Source organism: Oryctolagus cuniculus, chromosome 3, assembly GCF_964237555.1.
Source record: "Oryctolagus cuniculus chromosome 3, mOryCun1.1, whole genome shotgun sequence".
Taxonomy (NCBI): domain Eukaryota; kingdom Metazoa; phylum Chordata; class Mammalia; order Lagomorpha; family Leporidae; genus Oryctolagus; species Oryctolagus cuniculus.
Window position 1 is genome coordinate 50,294,879 of NC_091434.1, and position 26,643 is coordinate 50,321,521.

At 38.6% G+C, this 26,643-nt stretch overlaps 2 protein-coding genes across 2 annotated transcripts in view; one reads left to right on the top strand and one right to left on the bottom strand.

Moving 5' to 3' along the window:
- The window catches only part of C3H2orf88 (chromosome 3 C2orf88 homolog), a 157,097-nt gene extending 150,720 nt beyond the window's left edge, over positions 1-6,377 (bottom strand). The window contains exons 1-2 of the transcript XR_011387190.1: positions 6,268-6,377; positions 4,045-6,165 (exon numbers count right to left, since the gene is read on the bottom strand). The gene's annotated coding sequence lies outside the window, so the exon portion shown is untranslated. The remainder of the gene's footprint in view (positions 1-4,044; positions 6,166-6,267) is intronic.
- Positions 6,235-11,144, top strand: MSTN (myostatin). Its single transcript, NM_001109821.1, is given in 3 exon segments — positions 6,235-6,607; positions 8,390-8,763; positions 10,764-11,144. Coding segments are annotated over 3 exon segments (1,128 nt in total).
- The last annotated feature ends 15,499 nt before the right edge of the window (positions 11,145-26,643 follow it).

A 26,643-nucleotide genomic window follows, 5' to 3' on the forward strand; every position in this document is an offset into this window, starting at 1 on the left:
TTGAGACAGGAAGACAAAGAAACAACTGGGGCTGGTGCCATGGTGCAGTAGGTTAATTCTTAGCATGTGGCGCCGGCATTCCATATGGACACCGCTTCTAGTCCCGGCTGCTCCTCTTCCAGTCCAGCTCTCTGCTAATGCACTTGGGAAAGTAGTGGAAGATGGTCCAAGTCCTTGGGCCCTGCACTTGCATGGGAGGTTGGGAAGAAGCTCCTGGCTCCTGGCTTCAGATTGGCGCAGCTCCGGCTGTCGCAGCCATTTGAGGAGTAATAAACAGAAGGAAGACCTTTCTCTCTCTGTCTCTCCCTCTCACTGTCCATAACTATACCTCTCAAATAAATAAATAAATTCTTAAAAAAAAAGACAACTAAAACAGAAACACATGACAATTGCAGTAACGGGGGGTGGGCACGATCTATACAACTTTAACACTAAGTATTTGAGCTTGGTATTTTTTTTTCAATGGAAAGATGATGAAAACAAATTATATCTCTATTTTTATTTTATTTCAAAACTATAATAAATAAACTAGAACTCTGACTTGGGGAAGGGCAGAAATCACGTGGTGAAGTTTTCGTTGAGTGAATTGAGTGAATTCTACCTTTATGACAGTGAATGCAAAACTTGATTAACTGAGACACTACTCTAATGCACTGCCATAGCATGGGTGCTGTCATGGAGCCTGAACTGAAGAGCATCCACAAGAAATCCCTCAGGACCACGGATCTCAGTCTACACTCCAGGACTGATGCATGTCCCGGACATCTCTAGATTGTCTACAAGTTTGTTGATGGTGATCATAATATAGCAATGTTTATATTTTTGCTCTGGGCAGTAATTATGTGCTATGACACAAATGCACAATGTTTAGCAATCACTATTTTGATATTATGTTAAAGTCAAGCTACAGGCATTGGGAAGAGTATAAAAATTATGACTATGGGGTTATCATTCTCAAAAAAGAAAAAAAGTGCAATGTTGGGGTCCCTAGGGTTGTTCCCAAGATACCACAAAGCCTCTACAAAATAAGTTATTTTCATAATAATATTAAGACCTTTTTGGGGGTATTTCTTACTCTCATTATTTCTTATGAACATAATGAAGTTTTTTATTTACTCCATCAGCAAATAAAATGTATGCTTGTATATGTCTGTATACTAAGATTTTTCAGTTTTAATTTAAATACACAAAATACTGATGGGCATGATCTACACAAAAAAAGCTGTTTGGGATCCTAAACACTTTTTATAAGTTCACAGCGATTCCTAGACCAAAAATTTCGAGAATTACTGCGTTATGGTGTAAACGTCAGCAGAAAGGGCACATCAAATGACAGGGGAAGAGAGGGAGGGAAAAAGACAGAAAGAGAGAGAGAGAAAGAGAGAGAGAGAGATCTTCAATCCACTGACTCACTCCCCCAAATGCCAACAACAGCCTACGCTGGGCCAGGCTGAAGTCAGGAGGCCAGAAGGTCATCTGGGTCTCCCATGTAGGTGGCAGGGACCCATAAGCTACTGCCTCCCTATAAGCAGGAAGACAGACAGGAAGCAGAGATATGTGTGTCCTAAGAAGCAGCCTACCGCTCTGTACCACAAAGCCTGTCTTCCACGTACTTTATGTGAAGATACTAGACCACAGGTTTCAAGAGAACATTGGTTTATCCTCAGAATCCAGCACAGTGCCAGCTATGTAGAAAACATTCAACTACTTCATACATAATGAATTCATAAGTATATACACACATATACACTCAATAGGAAGGTATTTCAAAAAGTACATGGAAATTGGCATTAAAAGATAAGTTTATTTTGGTGCAAAAATTTGGAAATCCATAATATTTTTTCCACAATACATGTTTTCCATGAACTTTCTGAAGTCTCCTTATACACAAATTTCAAATTTTTTTATGTGTGGATTTCAAATTTTTTTGCACCAGAACAAACTTATCTTCTCATCCCATTTTCCCATGAACATTTTGAAGTCCTTTCATATTTCAGATCTCCATTTATTACTATAATCTTATTTCTGAGCTCAGGGACTTTTTTTTCAAAATTTGGATAGTCAGTTACCAAAAAGTTGAACACTATACAGTTTTTTCCAGCTTTAAGAATAATTAGCATGGAGTGATACCAAAGAGCTATTATTATAAGGAAACAGCTATAATGATCAGATAAAATGTAGTTTTCTGTTACACTTTTCATGAATTGTTATTTTCCTTACTTAAATTCATAATCTCTCTCTTGCATACTCTCTCTCTCTCTCTTGCTTGCTCTCTCTTTCAGCCACATTGTTAAACTTCCTGCAAGTGTTTATACTGGTGTGTACTCTGTAGTTCCCAGACTTTGGAAAGTGTGAAGCCATAATCATTATTTTGGACAATATACTTTACACCCTCAATCTTGCTTTGAGACAACCCATTGGTATTTCTTGCAGAGATGAGAAAGGTTTGCTTGTCACTTATTGATGGGTACAGAAAATGTAAGAACCACAACAGCCCATCTAATGCAAGGAAGAACACCACAATTGATGTGAGGTACTGAATAGGCTGCCTAAAATCTGACTATTAGGAGAAACTGTTTTTCAAAATGGTTAACCTAAGACAAAGCCAAGAGCTGACAGATCAAGCTAATCCACTCAACTTGAAGGGATTCTTCTCCACTCACTCATCCTAGTGATGCTTTGTCCTATCTCCATGAAGACAGCAGCCAAACTGGGAACCCAGCAATCAGACCACAGTGAAGGTTCCTACACCCAATGAGCCTGCCTGCTCTGAGGCATGGGAAAGTAGTAGGCTCTGCCATTGGAAAAGGAAAGAAAGTTCTTGAAATCTTCTGGTTACTTCTTAACCCAGAAAAGCTGATTAATACATCTCATTTAGATGGCAATTATGTTCTTTGAAGTCATCACCATCCTTGACTTAGTAAATAGTAGACCATTACTCCTAGAGGAGATACAGTGTTAGATGAGTCTCTGGTCACAACATTTTTATCTACCAGTCAACACAGAACCTGCTTTCATGTATGTGTCTGCTTTTAATACATATTCTTTAATATACTTGTATATTGTTCACTAACACTGAACTCATAGTCACAGCATTGAACTCTTGCCTCAGCTTATCTAAACACATGTGGTTTTTAATAAGGAAATTTTTTTTGCTAAAGCATATCATTGTCTTTTAGAAATGCGGCACAAGATACATAAACATACTTTACCATTTAAACCATTTTTAAGCATAAATCACAACCATTTAGTTCCAGAACATTCTCATCTTCCCAAACGAAACTCGTTATCTATTAAACAGTAACCACCACCTCCCCAACCCATCCACTCCCCAGCTCCTGGCCACTCCTGGTCTATGTTCTATCATAGCCGCCTTATGCTTAGGAATGCTCCACAGTGCTTCAAATTCACCACTGCACTCAGTGGTCATTTTTAAACAGCGTATTCAGTAACAACAACAACAGCAACGGACAAAAAAATGTGAAAAACGTAGCACTACACAGATCACAAAAAGGGCACATGTTTAGAGTATGAGAGCTGAAACAATAAGGCAGAGCCCTGCCTTGTCTGACCTCAGCTGGGAACATGTGTGTCAGAAGCCTCAAAAGCACCGGGAATACTGACTTTTATAAATAGATTTCAACGACCAGGAAAATTTACAAATATGGAATCCATGAACAGTGAGAATTGATGAGATGTCGAAGTGTCAACCTCTGTTTTCTTCATTCCAGGAGTAAGAATAAAGAACTGACACATGTCTTGTAACAGGATTGCATTAGAAAACTTTCCTTGTCTCAGACGCCTACAGAGGTAGCCTATAGGTATTGACAATTGGCAGTGACAACCGGATGTGGTGTTTATTCGTGTAGAGGATCATTTTAAGCATACTCTCAAAACGTATGCAGGGAACAAACAGCAAGCACTCAAGACCAGGCACCGATCACTTACTACATGATACGTGCCATGTTCAGCAATTTATATGCATTATTGAATTATAACCCCTGAAAACTCTATGAGGAAACAAAGGTTAAAGAAGGTAAGTACCTCATTTGTTTCCAGATAATGAGAAGTGGCAAAGTGGAGATTGGAACTCGGGTCTATTTGACTTCGGAGCTTGCGTTCCCAAATGCTCTGCAATTCTAAGCATGTATAAAAAAGGAGAGGTGGGGCGTTGACTTATTCAGAAGTAAGCGTATTGAAGCATATGCTACATAGCAGATAACATGACAAAGGCTTTTATATTGAAAAATGAATTTGCCAAACAAATAAAACTTTATAAGCCTGATCTGATACTGTTCCGTAACAAAGAGTATCTGAAATCCTCAGGGCATCTGGTTCGTGTCTGGTTTTCCTTAATCTTTAATGATGGGCAAATCCAATGCATTATGGAAGGCCATTTTTTCTCAAGAGATGTAGACACCTCTTAAGAATTTGATGAAAATGCATTAACTTTTCAGGCTACTGAGTTGCATTTTAGTGCACTGAGGCAGTAAATTGGTGGACAGTGTGCAAAAATGGTAGTGACCTAAAAAATAAATATTTGATATGAGCCACTGCATTCTCTTGGAACAACCACAACAAAAAGTAATGGATTAAATCTCTTAGGAGTCCTCAGCTTCCCAAAAAGGGGTCGGAAGAAGAAATCCTGTGGCCTGGAAATATCTTCTGTTTCTCACTGGCTATGTTTGTATAGCTCTTTAATAGTTCATTTGATTAGATCTTGTGGCTCTCAAAGCTGGGGTTGAGAGTTTGATCCTCCAGAGGCCACTTACATTTGGAGAACAAAAAGCTCCATTCTCTGCTCCCAGACCTTGCCCCAAACCCCTGCCAGGTGTCTGCCCTGTGGTCAAATCGAGAAACTGGCAAAGGGGTACAAACCGATCACAGTGTTGGGAAGCAGCAAAAGGGCACCCCTCTCTTATGGTGCTCTTTCTCTTAAGAATAGACACAAGACTTTTTACTTTTACCACTGGAAATCTGAGGCGAACAGATAAGTGCTGCAGCACCAGTCACAAAATGCATTCTCTTCTCAGTTCAGAGAGGTTTCAGCTGGCTGATAATAAACAATGAGGAAGCACATCCTCGGAATATTAATCTGCATTAATAATTATATTAATTCCTTGAGAACAGGAAATACCATAATAGTGATCAGACTACACATGACCTTAATGTGCTGTAAAGTTCTATAAAAACAAAAAAAGGAGACAGGATTTTGAATGCTTTTGCCATAGAGAAATGATAAATGTTTGAAGAGAGAAATGTTGATCCTGATTTGGACATTATGCAATGTACACATATATAGAAAACCCACTTGGCACCCATAAATACATATAATTTTTGTGTATCATTCAAAAATTTAAAAATAAAATATAAATTGTGTCTAATTTTCATATTAGCAGAAGACATTAATCTACTTAAAAATAATTCCATGCATAATGTAACATTACAGCAATTATGATTTTCAACATGAGCTAAGAATTTAGTCAATGGAAAGCAAATTTCTTGAATGTAGATGAAAATCTTACTAGTATCACAATCTTATGTTTTCTTTTAAATTCAGGCCTTCCTAATTTTTACTTTCTTAATTACTTAGCACTAAAAATAATTTGATGCAACAAATGAAATAAATATTTTAACTTCAAATGCTTGCCTAAACTAAACGTAATATAAAATAAAAAATAAAAAATATTTTTACTGCAAATACTGGCCTAAAGAATATAAAATCATTTCAACTTCTGAGGAACTAATGTTTCACTTGTAAGCATGAAGTGTAAATTAAAATTACTCAGTTAAATTATAACTTAAGGGTTTATAAAGATGAATAAGATTTAAGTATAGCTGATTTTACTGTTAACACAGACTTTCACTTTTCAAATGTAACATAGGCCTTTCATTATTTGTAGATTTCTTTCTTTTATGAACTAGTCAAATGAATTAGCTCACCCTTGACTGTAACAAAATACTGTTTGGTGACTTGTGACAGACAGGGTTTTAACCTCTGACAGCGAGATTCATTGTGGAGCAAGAGCCAATCATAGACCCTGACGACACTTGTCTCATCTAAGTTGGAATATAAAAAGCCACTTGGAATACAGTATCAAAGATCCACCGGTGTGGCAAGTTGTCTCTCAAGCTGTTCATGCATTACAATTTTGCTTGCCATTACTGAAAAGCAAAAGAAAAGTAAAAGGAAGACATAAGAACAAGGGAAAGGATTGTATAGCTTTTAAAATCATGCAAAAACTGCAAATCTATGTTTATATTTACCTGTTTATGCTGATCGTGGCTGGCCCAGTGGATCTAAATGAAAACAGTGAGCAAAAAGAAAATGTGGAAAAAGACGGGCTGTGTAATGCATGCACTTGGAGACAAAACAGTAAATATTCAAGAATAGAAGCCATAAAGATTCAAATCCTCAGTAAACTTCGCCTGGAAACAGCTCCTAACATCAGCAAAGATGCTATAAGACAACTTTTACCCAAAGCTCCTCCACTCCGGGAACTGATTGATCAGTACGACGTTCAGAGGGATGACAGCAGTGATGGCTCTTTGGAAGATGACGATTATCACGCTACGACGGAAACAATCATTACTATGCCTACCGAGTGTAAGTAGTCCTATTAGTGTATGTCAACAGTTCTGCTGACTGTTGTTCTAGTGTTTATGGGAAACAGATCTATTTTCAGGCTCTTTTAATAAGCTGTCAGCTTTTATGTAAGAAGCAGGAAAGACAGTCTCTTCTTTTCAAGATTTTGTGAGAAATATGTTGAAACTGAAATCTGTCACACTGTCTGTTTCCTTAAAAAGCTAAAAAGCTAAAAGATAAAAAGCTTGCACAGCGTTAATATTATCTAGTTTAATTGGCAAATACAGCATGCTTATGCCTTCACAGCCTCATACCAACCAGCAAGGCGAGGACTGGCAGATACTACAGCAATGTTAAAAACTCACAGGGAATTTTATAAGTGCACTTGTAAACCAAAATATGCATTTATTACAATAAGCTTTTCACTAGTAATAAAGAAAGGAAGGAACTTGCTAGAATTTTAAGCTTCTTTGAGCACTGCTGAACACCTCCAGCGATTTCTGTTATTCCAAACTCTCTCACAGTGTTTTGTGTGCTTCACAGATTAAAATGTTTCCTTTCGGAGGCTATTACACTGAGGAGCAAGAAAATATTTTAAATACTTTATGTATTAGTAAGAGCAATGACGAAATAAACCGTGACTTCAAATTCAGAAAATGTCTAGGAAATAAACACTTCAGTTGGGCAAGTTACGGCTCCTGAAGTCCTCTCGTACCTTGACCATGGTGCTATTGTTGGCAGTACTGAGTGCGTGTATTTCCAAGCAGGCATACTGCTTAATAACCTTCACGAATATTTCATTCTTCATAATGGAACGACTATTACCTGTAGTATCAACGTTGCTCCTGGAAGAAAATGTATTTCCTACAATTCCTCTTTCGGTAGGCTCGAAAGAATACTTTCACCCGGAAAGGGAAACAGACACCTTGACAGAGAAGGCACGGCAAGAATGATTTTGGGGCCATGTGTCTGTGATCTTGCTTTAACACAGTTCTTTGTAAGCTTTAAACTGGACTCAAAACAGTTTCATAGTATTGTTTCCCTTATTCAGTAATCAGATTACAGTGCAACAAATAATTTTCCTTTAAGAATTTCCTACCAAATAGTGCTGGAGTAGATTGGCCTTATTTATCAATGATTTTTGAAAGCCAAAAGAATTTGTTCATGCTTGTGTTTAGAATGACAGCTCAGACATAAAGGCAAACTTTTGAGACAGCCTGAATATAACATCAAACTTCTCTCCTAATTACTTGCTTAATTTTGTTTCTTTAAAAGGCTATTCCTGAGCCAAAATCTCCCAGAAATACTATATTTTCTACTGTTTCCTAAGGCTCAGTAAGTTGCTCAGTGCGTCTTGTCCCCAGGTAATTCAGGCCTGGGGGAAGGGTTCCTTCTTCCAGACTGATCGGTACAGCTGCTCCGTCAGCGTAACTACTCAGATTCCCAAAGAATTCTAAGTGGATGTTCCTCCACAGTGTCTCTTGTTCTCTCTAATCATCATCATTTTCAAATTTCATCTACTGTTCATTCCTTCCCAGAATTTTCCTTAGCCTGCAGTTCCTTGGAAGGGGAGCAGATTCTTCACAAATGGTTGAAAGTACCTATGTCTAAAGAATTCTGAAAAGCCAGACTAATTTTCCTTGATATTTTCTCGGTATTATGAATGAAGTTTTACCTAGTATTTCATTTACATATGCATGCATTATCCCAATAGAAAAAAATACCCAACTATTAGCAAGGAGGGATTTTGTTAACTTATTAATGAAAAATAATTTCAGGAACTCTTGTCTTATTCGTTTATAGCTGATTTTCTAATGCAAGTGGAAGGAAAACCCAAATGTTGCTTCTTTAAATTTAGCTCTAAAATACAATACAATAAAGTAGTAAAGGCACAACTATGGATATATCTGAGACCTGTGAAGACTCCTACAACAGTGTTTGTGCAAATCCTGAGGCTCATCAAACCTATGAAAGACGGTACAAGGTATACTGGAATCCGATCTCTGAAACTTGACATGAACCCAGGCACTGGTATTTGGCAGAGCATTGATGTGAAGACAGTGTTGCAAAATTGGCTCAAACAACCTGAATCCAACTTAGGCATTGAAATCAAAGCTTTAGATGAGAATGGTCATGATCTTGCTGTAACCTTCCCAGGACCAGGAGAAGATGGGCTGGTAAGTGATAACTGAAAAGAACCCTCTAGTAACCTTGTTATGTTTTTGTTCCTAATATGAATGAATAAAAGTGGGAAACAACTACCAATTTCCTATGCTCATGAGCCAGACAAAGGTATCTTACTCCAATGGTAGCCCTGTACCCAATAAAAGTAGGTGTCCAATTTCATATCCTATGAAAAACTCCCTTGATACCCTTCGTTTGCATGAGAGTTTATAAAAACAATTATACCATGGTTCTTAACTTCTTAAGAAGTTCTTTTGAATTGAGAATGAAATATAAACTGCTTTTCATTGATATGCTACATGCTTATATGAATAAAATATGAACTGTATATAATGAATTCCAGTTCATACCCCAAAAATCAGACTTTTCTTTTCCTCTCCAAAGGGTGCCAAATGTGTTGACAAGTTCTGGCTTAGTATAAAGCAAGAAAAAAACCTAACTTTAGTCTGCTTCTTTTTATCTCTGTCTTTCAAATAAAATGAAAAAATGTAAAGCATCATAATGAAAGTAAAATACTTTCATTTGTAGCAATTAACTAATTAGTATAAAAATTATATTATAATAAATATATTATATTTAAGGTCCCTAATAGTAAGCATGTTCATTACTTGATGCACTTATCTATGGATTATTATGTGAAATACCCTCTAAGGACAGTTTTAGTTTCTAAGCCAGTTAGCTTTTACCACTTAACTTATTTCTAAGCTGGTTTAGCATTCTTGCACAAGAATTTGACAACTAACTTAGTATCAGGCAAAACAGATGGCAATATTGTGCATATTATAAAATGAATAAAAACTATTTTAAAACCTAGCATAAATTTAGGGCTACTCTTTTGGCCTATCTATGTTTCTGTTTACTTCTGCTTTCAAAAACTTATTTAATATGACAATATTTTTTCATGGACATCTACTGACATAATTTTCAATAGAATATACTTATAAAAATGAACATTAGTTATCTTTTTAATCTCTAAATGGTCTTGTTTATAAACATTATATAATAAGTAAATCAGATCTATTTCAAGTGAAAACATTCTTTAAAAGACTATACAATTTTCTAAATGACTTGTTTTTCTTATATGTATTAATTTAAATGCTATGAATTCCCAAAAATAACATTGGTTTGGACTGGGTTAAATAACAGTAACTATCACATCTGTTTTCATTTTAATAAAGGACAAAAGCTATTATCAATTATTTAAAAAAGCATTCTTTTTTACAAGTAGTATCTTAATGATCAAAGTTGATGATATCACAGCTTTTAATTATTAAACATGTGGTTAATATGGTGCATTCTTATCTTTCCATATAATACAGAACAAAATCTCAAATGCATTAGAAGACTGGGAGAGTGACAGTACTAACAAATGATTATATGAATATGTGAATGAAAACATTTTGCAACACCTACTTTTCTGAATTTTTCTCATAGGGGTTCTCTTTTCAGTCCAATATACACATCACCACCTTCATCAATCACTTAGCTTTCTTTTCCCATTATAACTTATACACTGCTGGGAGGTAGCTCTAGCTTTAATACCCAAGTTTCCCTGAGTAAAGATCCACAGATACAGAGGATAGATGACTATACTCATCCCTCCAGGAATCATCTCACATATTTGGCCAACATATTGAATCAACGCATGTGAAGAGAAGGAGCCCATCTCTTTCTTCCTCTGCCTCTCCTTCCACCTCCCCCTCCCTTTCTCGCCAGACAGATTTTCAGGACATCTATCATGTGCTAGGCAGTTGCATACTACAACTAGGGACAACAAAAATTAAAAGCACATAGAACTGGCCTCAGGGGGATTTGCATTACTGCTATAATCTTTGAGCTATGAGGGGAAAATCAAAACTATTATAAATCAAATCCTTAGTATGATGCCTTTTAAATATAAAGGTATTCCAAGCAAAATGATTCATTTTTCTTAAGGTAAAAAAAGTGCTTTAGAATAAATTGATATACTTATCGTTCTTTCCTTTTCACACAGAATCCCTTTTTAGAGGTCAAGGTAACGGACACACCAAAAAGATCCAGAAGAGATTTTGGTCTTGACTGTGATGAGCACTCAACAGAATCACGATGCTGTCGCTACCCTCTAACTGTGGATTTTGAAGCTTTTGGATGGGATTGGATTATTGCGCCCAAGAGATACAAGGCCAATTACTGCTCTGGAGAGTGTGAATTTGTGTTTTTACAAAAGTATCCTCATACTCATCTTGTACACCAAGCAAACCCCAGAGGTTCAGCAGGTCCTTGCTGTACTCCCACAAAGATGTCTCCAATTAATATGCTATATTTTAATGGCAAAGAACAAATAATATATGGGAAAATTCCAGCCATGGTAGTAGACCGCTGTGGGTGCTCATGAGATTTGCATTTGGTTTTTAACTTCCTAAAACATGGAAGGTCTTCCCCTCAACAATTTTGAAACTGTGAAATTATGTACCATAGGCTATAGGCCTAGAGTATGCTATAGTCACTTAAACACAAGTTACAGTGTATGAACTAAAAGAGAGAATATATGCAATGGTTGGCATTTAACCATCAAAATAAATCATACAGTAGGAAGTTTTATGATTTCCAGAGTTTTTGAACTAGAAGGAGATCAAATTATATTTACATTCAACTATGTTACAACCTAATCAAAAAAGTAAAGCAATTCTCCTTGTGTTCCGATGAATCAAAGGAGTATGTGTTAAAGTTTATTTCTTTGAAGTTTTGTTTAATATTTACAGCAAAATCCATGTATAGTATTGGTAAAATGCAGGACTGTTATATGCCATCATTTGAATCATCCTTAAACACTTGAACTTTTATTTTATGATAGCATACTTGGTAAGATAAAATTCCACAAAAATAGGGATGGTCTACCATATGCAAGTTTCCATTCCTATTATGATTGGTACCATACATTAACAATCCATGCCAATGGTGCTAGGATAATAGGCTGGATGACTGGTGTTATCAGGATTTCAAATATAAAACATTCGGTAAAATGAGTTTCTCCTTTTTTCAGGTGCATTTTCATACATCTCCAAATGAGGAATAGATTTTCTTTAATCAAAGAAGGATCATTTTTCTAGAGGTCAACTTTGAATTCTGTAGCATATTGGAGAAACTATACTATATTAAGAGGCAGCCAAATAATGTTAATTTTAAATGAAATTTTAAGACCACAGCCTGCCTTTGCAACACTGCAGTTTTTATGACAAAATAATGGAAATGATTATATCAATATTGTATAAAAAGACTTTAAAACAATTGCATTTATGTAATATGTATACAATATTGTTTTGTAAATAAATGTCTCCTTTTTTATTTACTTTGGTATATTTTTACACTAAGGACATTTCAAATTAAGTATTAAGGCACAAAAATGTATCACAGAAAAGCAATTGCTCATATTTCAGAGCAAATTAGCAGATTAAATAGTGGTCTTAAAACACCATATGTTAATGGTTAGATGGTTATATTACAATCATTTTATATTTTTTTACATTATTAACATTCACTATGGATTCATAATGACTGTATAATGTGAATGTGGAATTTCAATGGTTTACTGTCATTGTATTCAAATCTCAACGTTCCATTATTTTAATATGTATAATATTACTAAGTATATCAAAATGATTAACTCCATTATCTGAAATGAAGAATAATAAACTGATGACATCTCAACAAAAACTGTTACTTTATTTTATAATTTGATAATGAATATATGTCTGCATTTGTTTACTTCTATTCTGTAAATTGGGATTTTTGTCAATCAAATTCATTGTACTTATGACTAGGTGAAATTATTTCTTACATCTAATATGTAGACACTATTCAAATTTTATTAAAGTTTTCACATTTTTAGAAAAATGCAAAAGGTTTATGTTATAATGATGAATTCTAGATTTCTGATTTTCACTCTATTATAAGCCTAATGTTTTAGAACAAAAGTTTGACTTGGGAATTTTAGGTCTGTTGCTCAAGTTCTCACAAGTAAAATTCCTGTTGAATTGGTCTTGGTCAAGTTTCTTTACACATACAAAGGCAAGGACTAGTTATATCTGTTTCATTTCTCTTTATCTTGACCTGAAAACTATTTATATGTTTTCATAGGTTCAATTTCCAAATGCATTGCAGTTGGCAAGGATATATGGTCCTAGAGTTACAAGTTCTTCTGAAGCCACAGGGACACAGGGGAGCTACGTCTTTTTCCTAGCACTAATGATACTGGTACCTTCATTTGAGCTTTGGAAGCATTAATTTTCAAACTGAATAGCAAAACCATTAAAAATCACTTAGAAATCATTAAATGTGATATTATACATAAATATTTTTGAAGTGATATCTCTTCTCCACTCCCCATCACTTTAGCAACTTAGTTATAAAGCAATGACTATTTTACTGTTAGGGTTCCTAAATAATCCACAATTAATGGCAATGTAATTTAAATCATTTATCTTTATCAATTAAATAGAAACTTGAGTTCAAATAATTTATACTTGTGTTATCATTAATTCTAATAGCACTTATTAAAACTATTACATGATAAAAATTTATTTAAAATACCAAATCACATTTTAAAATGAAACACATGACTAGTACCAATAATATAACTAAGAAATTAATTCCTTGCCTGGCATGTGACATAAAGAGTTCAAATTTCAATTGAGTGGCCATTCATTTTCAGTTTACATGTTGCAAAACATACCAGAGTAAACTATGCTCACTTTGGTCATCCTTAAGTAAGATGTCTGGAAATGCAAAATGATCCTAAATTTGGTTCATTCACGGCTAGAGAACATTTTGGAAAGAGGGCTTTTTAGAAAATGTGCACATTTATATTAGATAGCACGCATGGTTTAGAGCAAGTTTATCTTTATTGCTATTTAAAATACATGATAGAGTATTTAAATATATTATACTAGATTACATATCAAAATACCTCAGTAAGTATCACATCCTATTAAGGAACCAACACAGTCTTTTTTGAGTTTTATTTAGTTGAAAGGCAGAGTGTTGGAGAGAGGGAAGGTGGAAGGAGGAAGAGACGGGGGGCGGAGGGAGAGATCTTTTATCTGCTGGTTCACTTCCTAGATGGCCATAACAACTGGGGCTAGGCCAAGATGAAGACAGCAATCAGAAACTTCATCCAGATCTCCCGAATGGGTGGCAGGGGCCTAGGCACTTGGGCCATCTTCTGCTGCCTTCCCTGGAGTATTTGCAGGGAGCTGGATCAGAAGCAGATTAGTTGAGACTTGAGTCAGTACTCCAATAAGGGACACAGCTTTGCAAGCCATGTCTTAACCTACTATGCCACAATGCTGGCCCCCAACATATTTTTTAATGTAAGATTTTATGGGGCTGGAGCTATGGTGCAGCAGGCTAAACCACTGCCTGCAGTGCCAGCATCCCACATGGGTGCCAGTTCATGTCCTGCCTGCTTCACTGCTAATCTAGCTCCCTGCTAATGTTCCTTGGAAAGCAGCAGCAGATTACCCAAGTGCTTGGGCCCCTGCACCCATGTGGGAGACTCAGAAAGCTCCTTGCTCCTGGCTTTGGCCTGGCCCAGCCCCAGCCCATGCACCCAATTAGGGAGGGATCCAGTGGATAGAAGATCTCTTTTTCTCTTTGTAGTTTTGCCTTTCAAATAAAATAAATAAATCATTTTAAAAAAGTTTTTACATATGAAACTACACTTTATCTGATGCATGTAAAATGTATGTATAAAAATAATAATTCTTTTTTTAATTTTTTTTTTATTTTTGACAGGCAGAGTGGACAGTGAGAGAGAGAGACAAAGAGAAAGGTCTTCCTTTTGCCATTGGTTCACCCTCCAATGGCCACCACGGCTGGCGCACCGCACCTATCCAAAGGCAGGAGCCAGGTGCCTCTCCTGGTCTTCCATGGGGTGCAGGGCCCAAGCACTTGGGCCATCCTCCACTGCACTCCCGGGCCACAGCAGAGAGCTGGCCTGGAAGAGGGGCAACCGGGACAGAATCCGGTGCCCCAACCGGGACTAGAACCCATGTGCCGGCGCTGCAAGGTGGAGGATTAGCCTAGTAAGCCACGGCGCCGGCCTAATAATAATTCTCTAAAAATCTAATCTTGCCGGCGCCATGGCTCACTAGGCTAATCCTCCGCCTTGCAGCGCCAGCACATGGGTTCTAGTCCCGGTCGGGGCGCCGGATTCTGTCCCGGTTGCCCCTCTTCCAGGCCAGCTCTCTGCTGTGGCCCGGGAGTGCAGTGGAGGATGGCCCAAGTGCTTGGGCCCTGCACCCCATGGGAGACCAGGATAAGTACCTGGCTCCTGCCATCGGATCAGCGCAGTACGCCAGCTGCAGCGCGCCGGCCGTGGCGGCCATTGGAGGGTGAACCAATGGCAAAAGGAAGACCTTTCTCTCTGTCTTTCTCTCTCCCTGTCCACTCTGCCTGTCAAAAAAAAAAAAAAATTAAAATCTAATCTATAAAGGTTAAACAGTTTATGTCAGGTTTAACACTAAATATTCCTGATATAGAATGGTATACATTGGCAATGAAACAAAGACACACATGCTCAGCTTTCACTGATTCCAGCTTAGGATTACCTCTGTAAGAAAGAAAAAATTTCATCAGGTGATTACTGATGTTATAAATAAGAGTGTCAATTGTTAAATCAACAACGCGAGTCACTGTGCACTTACTCCCCATGTAGGATCTCTGCCCTTAATGTGTTGTACTATGCGAATTAATGGTAAAACTAGTATTCAAACAGTATTTCATACTTTGTATGTCTCTGTGTGTGCAAACTGCTGACATTTTTACTTAGTATATACTAAGTTGATCTTCTGTATATAAAGATAATTAAAAATTAATCTTAATGAAGAATGGGATGAGAGAGGGAGTAGGAGATGGGATGGTTTGTGGGTGGGAGGGTGGTTATGGGGGAAAAAAACGCTAAAATCCGAAAGTTGTACTTTTGAAATTCCTATTTATTAAATACAAGTTTAAAAAAGAAAAACAGAAAAAATTTCAGCAATTTAAAACTATTTATTTTGCATCAAATAAAGGTGATTTTTTTACACACACTAATTTTCCTAAAAAACTGACTTTAATAAAATGTCCCTTTAGTAGTTGTCTACATGTGTTAAAGGCAGGACACTACTCACTAGAATTAACTTACAGAAAACTAAGACATATTACCAGATTCTGATACTGAGGAGATCTGTTGCAAAGCTCTTCTGAGAAGCACACCAGTTATTTGATTCCATTAATCTTAAAAGTAACTTTAAACCGAAAATGTTAAAATAAAAATCCACTAATTCATTCCTTTAATTTGTTTTCCTGACCATTCAAGACTATTCTATTTACAAATCTTTTCCTACAAGTGTTTCCCACTCCCTAACCCCCCCATCTTAGGAAGGATCCCATTCAGAACAAAATCTGATTATGCGGTTTTGGCCACACATCCTCCAACAAGACTTTCCCAGATCCGCTCCCACGGACACTAACTCTAATTGAGAAGCCAACTGTCTCTTGGCTCTATTCCCATGGAACTCAAAATTTTGGCATTACCTTTCAACCAGCCAAAACAAAACAAGTCAATACCAGAAAGTTTGCCTACATGATGTAATAAGATCCTGATAACGCTGAGATAAAACTTTGAAAGTGAAAATCAAGCATAAAACACCACATCACTGGCACACTGAAGTGACTGTGGGAGAAAATCCAAATTGTTAAATGGAAACAATCAGGTAGTCATTGGGGCGGCCACTTGACTTTCAGTTCTCTGAGTATCTTCCTAATTTCCCAGGCAACTCAAGTAATGAAGTGAATTATGTGACTGCCTGCACCCTAGGTGAAGAATTCCATATCTAAATTATAGCAAAGAAGGACAGAAGAGGGTAGTCCTCCCCACCAGTAAATGGGCCTGGGCAGTCTACAAAATTATCTCAGTCTAGAATCTACTAAGACCTGGGTCTGAAAGGGAACTTCACTTTCTTACACCTCCAGAGTCAATCAGAATTCAAAGGAAGTTGCACTGGACTGAGGAGACCCAGCTACATTCCAGTCTACTCATCGGCCAGGCTGCAAGTCTGTGCCTGAAATAAACTGCACCAAGTGGCCTCTCATGGGAGAAAGAGTTCTGTAACTGCAGTGCCAGCAGGGCTCCTTCCTCTGAGGATGGAGGTTTGCAGACTATCAACGGTGAGTCTCATCCAGCATGACCAGATGTTTGACCAGAGATTTCAGAGCAGTGTCATTTCAGGGCAGCATTTGTGACAAGGTCGGAATTTGACCACATGACTGTCAACACAGCCTTATGTGGTGTATCACCTGGTTAGTGTACTTGGCCCTCAAATATACAATTTTGCATGGCAAGGAATAAACCACTTATAGGGTCCTGAACAAGATGTATGAGCATGTACTTATAGGAGAAAAGCACATTGAATGGATATTATCTCCATTTTTTAAATGAGGAAATTGAGACTCAAAGAAGCTCATAACTAGAAAGAGACTAAAACAGGTACACACGTCATAGAAGTACAAAACAAAGGCGGTAGTAAGATTTTCCAGTCATAAACTCAAATGTGAAAAAATACAAATTTTAGTTGCTGTAAAACTGACTTCAGCTTTTTCCTCAAGTCTTCTCATATATATTACTATATCTGCTTTACATTTATTTCTTTGAAAGGCAGTGCAACTGAGGAGTGGGGGGGGCAAGGAGGGAAGAAAGAGATTGATCAATTTCACTTAGTGGTTCACTCCTCAAATCTCCACAACATATGAGACTGGGCCAGGTCAAAGCCAGCAGCCAGCTTTCAATTTGGGTCTCCCATGCAGGTGGCAGGGACCCAAGTACTTGAGCCATTGCCTACCTGCCTCCCAGTATGTGCATTAGCAGGAAGCTGGAACCAGAGGCAGAGCCAGGACTCAAACACAGGCATTCTAATATGGGATGATACAGGCATCTCATGAGGCAGCTTGACTACTGTGCTACAATGCCCATCACTATTTTAGCTTTATAGATGCGACACCACTGGGAAGTATTCCAAGAATGCTTTTCATCTGCCTAGACTTCATTCAGAAATTGATGTATAATATCTTTATAGTCTCAAATGTCTGAACTTAAAGTAGGGTTGTAATGTGTCTCCACGTTCTTACCTCCAGCTCAGCCACTGAGGTACAGTATTAAAATGGACCAGTGTCTGAAGCCTCTTTTTCCTAACAAATGCTCTCTCATCATCAGCTCATGAGATATTTATGTGAGAGAATAAAAGAATAGGTTCTGGTATATTTTATACCTGAGCCTGGACTTTTTTTTTAAAGATTTATTTTATTTATTTGACAGAGTTACAAAGAGAGGTACACACAGAAAGAGAGAGAGAGAGAAAGAGAGAGAGAGGGAGAGAGAGAGAGAGTCTTCCATCTGTTGGTTCACTCCCTAAATGGCTGCAATGGCTGGAGTTGAGCCAATCTGAATCCAGGAGCCAGGAGCTTCTTCCAGGTTTCCCACGAGAGTGCAGGAGCCCAAGGACTTGGGCCATCTTCTACTGCTTTCCCAGGCCATAGCTGAGAGCTGGATCAGAAGAGGAGCAGCTGGGATTCGAACCAGCACCCATATGGGATGCCAGTACTGCAGGCAGCGGCTTTAACCTGCTGTGCCATGGCGCTGGCCCTTGGACTTTAAAGATTTATTTATCTGAAATCAGAGTTACATGGGGTGGGGAGTGAGAGAGGGAGAGGGAGAGAGGGAGAGAGAGAGAAATCTCCCATTCATTGGTTTTCTCCCCAAATGGCTGCAATATCTGGGGCCAGGACAGGCTGAAGCCAGGAACCAGTAGCTTCTTCCAGGTCTTCCACATAGGTAGCAGGAGCCTAAGGACTTGGGCCATCCTCTGCTGCTTTTCCTATGCCATTAGCAGGGAGCTGGATTGGAATTGGGAGCAGCCAGGACTCAAACCCACAAGCAGATAGGATGCAGGTGTCACAGGGTGTGGTGGAATGAGAAGGCCATGCCAAGATGGCCACTGGCAACAGAAACTGCCTGACAACAGGTTGTGATTGGATGGCTTTGGAAACCACATGACAACAGACCCTGACTGACAACAGGCTGTGATTGGATGGTTTAGGAAACCACATGACAACAGAGCCTGCCTGACAACAGGTTGTGACTGGATGGCTTCGGAAACCACATGAAAACGGAGCCTACCTGGCAACAGGCTGTGATTGAATGGCTTCGGAAACTGCCTGGCAACCGGCTGTGATTGGTTAGGGCATAGACTGCCCCTTGACCAGATTGGCTGCCTTGGCTATATAAGCTGCTGTACCAACTGAAAAAAACGAGTCTGCGAGCTGCCTACTTTCACCTGACTCCCGGGGTCTGTGTGGTGACTCTGTGCCTCTTGCCCCCACCATGCTCCTCCTCTCAGAACGAATCCACCTGAACAACAGGGGACGACTTTATCTGCTGCACCACAAAGCCAGCCCTGGGTCTGGGCTCTTGAAGTTATAAGCTACATACTTGCTATGTTCTTTTTTTCTTATTCTGGTCTGACAAGTTCCCTTGGAAAAATGCAGCCATTTAATAAAGTGTATTGTTAATTCTCACTTAAAAAACATACAATTAAAATTTAATCATCCTCTCACATAAAAATGCACTAAATATTTATGCTACTGTGTATTGTTATTAGTAAGGGCACTTGGAAATGAACATTCTGTATACTGTCTATAGAAGGTGCTAATAGTACCTTGCAATTTGTAATGTTAAAGTAAGCCAGTTGTGGCTGAGGCTGACTCCATACTTTGAGTTCCTACATAACTGAACTGCAACCTAACTTAATAGGTGAACAAACTGAAAGTCTAATTTAGAGGAAAATTTTGTAACAAATTTCTGGGTGTCAGCCAACCACAGTGGCTGAGCTCCCATCAATCACAGGCTATCAAGTGACCAGACCATGTTCAAATAAGGCAAAGGTGGACCTGAAACCACTTAAGCTGTTTCTGCCTTCACTTGCATTTTTTTAAATCTATATATATTGCCTGCTCACATTACAGAGTAGAGTTCCCTGAACCTCTTCTGGTTCTGTGACTGCCCAATCAGCAAATTATTATTTGTTCAAATAAAATCTAGTTAGTTTGTTAGAATTTTTAATATGATCCATAGAGGTTGTTTTTAGTTATATTTATATTTATTTGATAGGCAAAGTGACAGAGGAGGGGGGATTCCATCTACTGTCTCACCCTATAAGTTCTTCTAACAGCCAGGCCAAAGTCAGGAACCTCGAATTCCATCTGACTCTGCCATGTAGGTGGCATGGACCCAACTATTTGAGCCAACACCTGCTGCTTTCCAGGGTGTGCATTAGCAGAAAGTTGGAACCAGAAGTGAAACCAGGATTCAAACCCAGTATTCAGATATGGGTGTGGGTATACCAAGCAGCATTTAATCACTATGCCAAAGATCTGCCCCTATCTTTAATTTTTTTAAAAATGTTTACTTACTTGTTTATGTGAAAGGCAAGAGAGAGAGAGAGAGAGAGAGAGAGAGAGAGAGAGATTGATTGATTCTACCCACTGGTTCACTCCCTAAATACCTGCAACAGCTAAGGCTGGGTCAAGTCAAAGCCAGGAGCTCCATCAAGATATCCCACAAGGATGTCAAGAATCCAAGTACTTGGGTCATCATCTGCTGCTTCCCATGTGTATAGCAGGAAGCTGGATCATAAGCAGAGGAAGGACTCCATCATGGACATTCTGAGATGAGATATGGGCATCAAAAGTAGCAGCTTAACATGCTACAATACCCCCTATTTAAAATTTTTAAAGATATATTTATTTGAAAGGCAGAGAGAGAGAAAGAGAGAAAGAGAGAAAGAAAGAGAGAAAGAGAGAGAGAGAGAGTTCTTTAATCTGCTGGTTTACTCCCCAAATGGCTGCAACAGCCAGGATTGTGTCAGGCCGAAGGCAGGATCCAGGAGCTTCATCTGGATTTCCCATGTGGATTCAGGGGTCCAAGCACCTGGGGCATCCTCTGCTGCTTTCTCAGGTGCATTAGCAGGGAAATGGAATGTAAGTGGAGCCGCTGGGACTTGAACTAGCACCCATATGGGATGCTGGCACCGGTCCTACTTATTAATCTTTTGATGCTTGGGATCCATTTGTATTTCCTTTTCTGTTAACTATTTACTTATATCTTTTGCCCATCTTTTATTAGGTTGTTTTTTTTTTTTTTAAAAAAAAACACTATATTTGAGAATCTAGTCCTTTATGATGAGAGTTGCAACTATTTATTCTTAGATTTTTATTTACTTTTTGACTTGCTTTGTGGTTTCCTGTTTTCGATGCAGCTAAAACTATTTGTTTTACATCATATACTTTAGTCTTTATGGCTTTTGGTTTTTTTTTTTTTTTGGTCTTATTTAGAAAGACCTTTTCTACTATGTCTTTATATTTAAAACTATCTTATACTTTCTTTTAATAACTTAATGGTAGGTCAGTCATTTGGCTTGGTGGTTAGGTCTCTGCTTGGGATGCCCTCTTCCATATTAAAGAGCCTTGTTTAAGTTCTGGCTCCTCTGCATCCCATCTGGATTCCCACTAATACATCTGGGGAGGCAGCAGTTGATGGCTCAAGTGCTCGGGCCCCTGGTATGCATATGGGAGATCCAGATGGAGATCTTGGACTCCTGGCCTCAGCCTGGCCCTGGACCCGGCTGTTGTAGGCATTTGGGATTTTCTTAGAACCTAGTAATAACACAGATGGGTAAAATTAGGAACCCTCTTGAGATCTAATCACAATCAAAACAGACTGCGAAAACAGTAGAATGACTGAGAATAATAGGGTTTCTGTCCCATCAGAAGTGATCAGTTGCGACCCTACCCATGTTCACTCATTTATTCTATCAAACTTTTAAGTCTACTATCATTGTACTTTAGTGCTCCTTCATTGTAGGTGCCTACAACAAACAAGACGTTCCAGCACAGTGATCATCATACCTACTGAAACCAAGATCCCATTCCCCCTTGTCTCCAGAAGAAAAAAAATTACACATTCCTTCTCCTCAAAAGTCACCGAGTTTCTCCTCAATCACTCCGTTAGTTGATCAGTCAACCTAAAATGTCATTCAGCCTATTGGAGGAGCAATACTTTTCTTACTGTCATCAGAAGAGGAGGGCACAAAAATAGTTTGGAACGTCTCTGGCACGTTTCCTCTGAAGTAACATCACTTCTGTTCCGATTTGTGTGCTATAAGATTCTACCCATACATAACAATCTGTTGAAATCTTTACTTAGTATATACTGAGTTGATCTGTATATAAAGATAATTAAAAATGAATCTTAATGAAGAATGGGATGGGAGAAGGAGTAGGAGATGAAATGGTTTGTGGGTGGGAGGGTGGTTATGGGGGGAAAACAGCTATAATCCGAAAGTTGTACTTTCAAAATTTATATTTATGAAATAAAAGTTTTCTAAAAAAATAAGATTCTACCCATACACCGAGTCCTAAACACTACTGCAAGAGGTGTGAAGAGAGGGTATTAGAGGAATGGTCTTTCCTCAAGAACTCACAGTCTAGACAGAACAGAAATGCAAACAATAGATCTGAAAGTAAACAATTTAGCAAAATGTGACCAACAGTACCCAACGGACACCAACTCTGACACTCACAGGAGAAAATCACCTAAGTCTGACTGGCAGTTAGAGAATACTTACAGGAGGGGGCAATGCTGACAATTTTTAAAATAATGAAACAAAGTTTGATGGATGAGTAACAAGGAAGCATAAATGGGGCAGAAAAGCATTTCAAAAACATATAAAACCACACACACACCAATGCAGATGTGAAAGAGCAGTACAGTACACCAGGCTCTGTGAGCACTTCACAATGGCAAGATGGACGGGGCCTTGGGTGCTGAGCGACATGCAATGAGGCCACAGGGGAAGGTCCCAACCCAGGCCAGCCTTGCACACCTTCATAAGAGGTTCGCACTACACTGCCAGTGACGAGAGCCAGAGAAACATCTTAAGGAGGTAGTAATATGGTTAGATGTAAAATTTTATAACTCACTTTATTTTTTTTTGCTTCTTATTTTTAGTCTTTAACAGATTCAATATAGTTTACAGATATAATTCTAAGAATATAACAATATTCCCTCAATATTCCCTTTCTTTGTCTGTTGCTTTAGTTTTTGAGTAAAATATTTTTATTTACATTACAGTCAAGGTCTTAACACTCCACCAAACAAAGAGTTCAACAAGTAAATAGCAAAAAGATCCTAGTTTAGTGGGAATAAAGGCAAGGGCTAGAAATAATAATCAAATGGAAAGATGACCATTTTCACCCATATAGAGTAAATTTTAAAGTAATCACATATTATTAAAACTATACTAGTATGGGGCTGGTGCTGTGGCATAGTGAGTACAGCTGCTGCCTACAGTGCCGGCATCCCATACGGACACCAGTTCAAGTCCTGACTGCTCCACTTCTGATCCAGTCCTCTGTCATGGGCTGGGAAAGCAGTAGAAGATGGCCCAAGCTATTGGGCCCCTCCACATGGGAGACCTAGAAGAGACGTCTGGCTCCTGGGTTCGGATTGGTGCAACTCCAGCTGTTGTGGCCATCTGGGGAGTGAACCAGCAGATGGAAGACCTCTCTCTCTGCCTCTCCTTCTGTCTCTATGTAACTCTGACTTTCAAATAAATAAATCTTAAAAAAAACTATACTAGTATAACATTCTTAACGTTTGGTTTGATCAAGGTATAAAACAAAGTCTGACAAAAATAAATTTGTAGCAATACTGATATGCCCAGGCATTTCTTTCTTTTTTGTTTAAAACCAACTTTAAATAAGGTATTTTAATCTTATTTGAAACCAAAGTGTTTTTTAAGATGTGATGAAACCTAGATATCACTTCTCAGAATAACAGTTTAAATGCATTGGTTTACAAAATAAGTTAATCATGTTGACTTATCAAAATATTTTAAGGTAGGATATAATAAAATCTGATAGCATAAAGATTAATAAAATAACAGTAGTAAGCTGAATAATTATAATTTAAAATTAGTGATGAACATTAAACAAGATAGTTACCACAACTGCAATTTAATGTTAAGTATCTGTGATTTCTGTTGGTGACATGGTGACAGATATTATGAATAGTTCTGATTTCACATGTACATTTAGAATGCAAAGATAACAAATTTCAATTAAATATGAGTTAAAATAAAGATGTAATGTTCCCCATCTGATTCTCAGATCCTCTGAAATCTGTAACCAAATAAATAAACACCCAATAGTAGGAATAGGGACAATTAATTCAATTAGAAATTACTAGTTGAGGGGAGATGCAAGGGTCTGAGTATTGATAGTTAACATTAATTTAGCACTTACTATATTCCAGGCACTATTCAAGGTGCTTTATATGATTATCTCATCTGCAGTGGTAGAGTTGTATCATCACCGTTTACGTGTATTGTACAGGTAAAGAAACACAGAGCTGAGGAACTTGATTTAGTTGACATAGCAAGAGGGCAACAGAACTCAAGTTTGAACACAGGTAGTTTGACTCCACAAATTCACTCTTGCCCACTATTGGGACAGTAACAATAGTGGTAAAAAATGCATTAGACACATGTAGGAAACAGAATGAACAGGACAAGGAAACTAGGAACAGGGAGAAAGCTACAAAGCAGCCCAAGTTAAGTGGAGCATATTTTTAGCATAAATTATGTACACTTATGGGGTACCACGTGGTGATTCAATACTTGTATACACTGTAAAATGTTTAAGTCAGGGCAAGTATTTCTATCTCATCATTGCCATTTCTTTCTTATTTATTTATTTATTTAACAGGCAGAGTGGACAGTGAGAGAGAGAGAGACAGAGAGAAAGGTCTTCCTTTGCCGTTGGTTCACCCTCCAATGGCTGCCGCGGCCGGCGCACTGCGGCTGGCACACCGCGCTGATCCGATGGCAGGAGCCAGGAGCCAGGTGCTTTTCCTGGTCTACCATGGGGTGCAGGGCCCAAGCACCTGGGCCATCCTCCACTGCACTCCCTGGCCACAGCAGAGAGCTGGCCTGGAAGAGGGGCAACCGGGACAGAATCCGGCGCCCCGACCGGGACTAGAACCCGGTGTGCCGGCGCCGCTAGGCGGAGGATTAGCCTAGTGAGCTGTGGCGCCGGCCCATTTCTTTATGGTAAAAGCATTTTTAAAAATATCTTCTTCTAGCTTTTACTTTACATTATTTTTGAAGTGGGAAATATTTTAAAAATATTTTCCACTCAATTTTTTCTTTCTTGATAATTCTTTCCCCTTCTCCCTAAATCATGGGGCTGACACTGTGGCACACTAGGTTAATCCTCTGCCTGCAGCGCTGGCATCCCATATGGGTACCGGTTCTAGTCCCGGTTGCTCCTCTTCCAGTCCAGCTCTCTGCTGTGGCCCAGGAAAGCAGTGGAGGATGGCCCAAGTGCTTTGGCCCCTGCACCCATGTGGGAGGCCAGGAAGAGGCACCTGGCTCCTGGCTTTGGACTAGTGTAGCTCTGGCTGTTGCGGCCATTTGGGGGGTGAACCATCGGATGGAAAACCTTTCTGTCTCTCTCTCTCTCTCTCTCTCACTGTCTGTAACACTACCTGTCAAATAAATAAATAAATCTTTAAAAAAAAAAAGGATAAACCATGAGCTGAGAAACATATTGATCCCTGGAAAAGGAAAGAAATCACAACTTAAGATACTGAGACATGATACATTTTTTGTGGTTGGGGAAGACAGAAAAGGAGTAAAAATGTAAGAGTCCACATCAAAGTGTCCTTGCTCCCTTTTTGAGGGTCAAATATGGCTGAGGGAGATAGATCAAGTAGAAAAATCCAAAAACATCAAATCAAAGACAACTCGGGCTGGTCCCTGATTCCTTTGTAACGTGGGGTCAGAACGCTCTAAGAGAATTTCTGTTTGATGTGGTACTAAATCTAATATGGTGCCACACTGACGAGACAGCAGTGACAGAGAGGGCACCTGCAGTAGGGGCATCCACACTGGATCCTGAACTCTCTAGACATTGTCCAAGAATGCATCAAAGACCCATCAGGACTCCAAGAGGTACAGCTAGCTGAATGGGCTACTAGATTGGCTGCTGGATTTGGATGCAGAATGATAGAGTACAGGGAACCTCATAACAAGGCAAGAACATGGTCATTAATGGGTACCAACACAACACCTCCAAAGCTTAGGTAAAATGAGGAGCTATCAATGGCTACCATGACAGGACACTCATTCACCATAGAACTTAGCCAAATTAAAGCGGGTACATCAGAAGGAGAGACTAATGCCTGAAACCAAGACGACAACTATGAGGGCCACCCAGCCCTGCTTCAGATTCATGTAGAAATGCACAGTGGGTTTGGAAGGAAAACCTATTGAAGTAAACAATGCTATAATAAAGTAATTGCTAAAAGCACTAAAATATCTATTTTTATAGTTTTTATTTATTTTTATTTTATTTGAAAGAAAGGTTGATTGATATTAATTGATTTTTTTTTCACCTCCCATCTCCTAGTTCACTCCCCAAATGCCCACAACAGTCAGGGCCAGATCAGGCTGAAGTCAGGAACTCTATCTAGGTCTCCCATTGGTGTACCTAAGCACACCAAGCACCTAAGTACTTGAGTCATCATCTGCTGTCTCCCAGGCACATTAGTAAGAAGCTGATGTGGAAGCACAGAGTAGCCAGGACTTGAACCCAGGCACTCTGATATGGAATGCAACTGTCACAAGTGGCATCTGAATTGTTGTACCAAACACCTGTCTCTAATTAATTTTTGGTTGTGGCAGAAAAGCATATAACATAAAGTTAGAATTCTTAGTCATTTGGAAGTGTACATTTCAGGC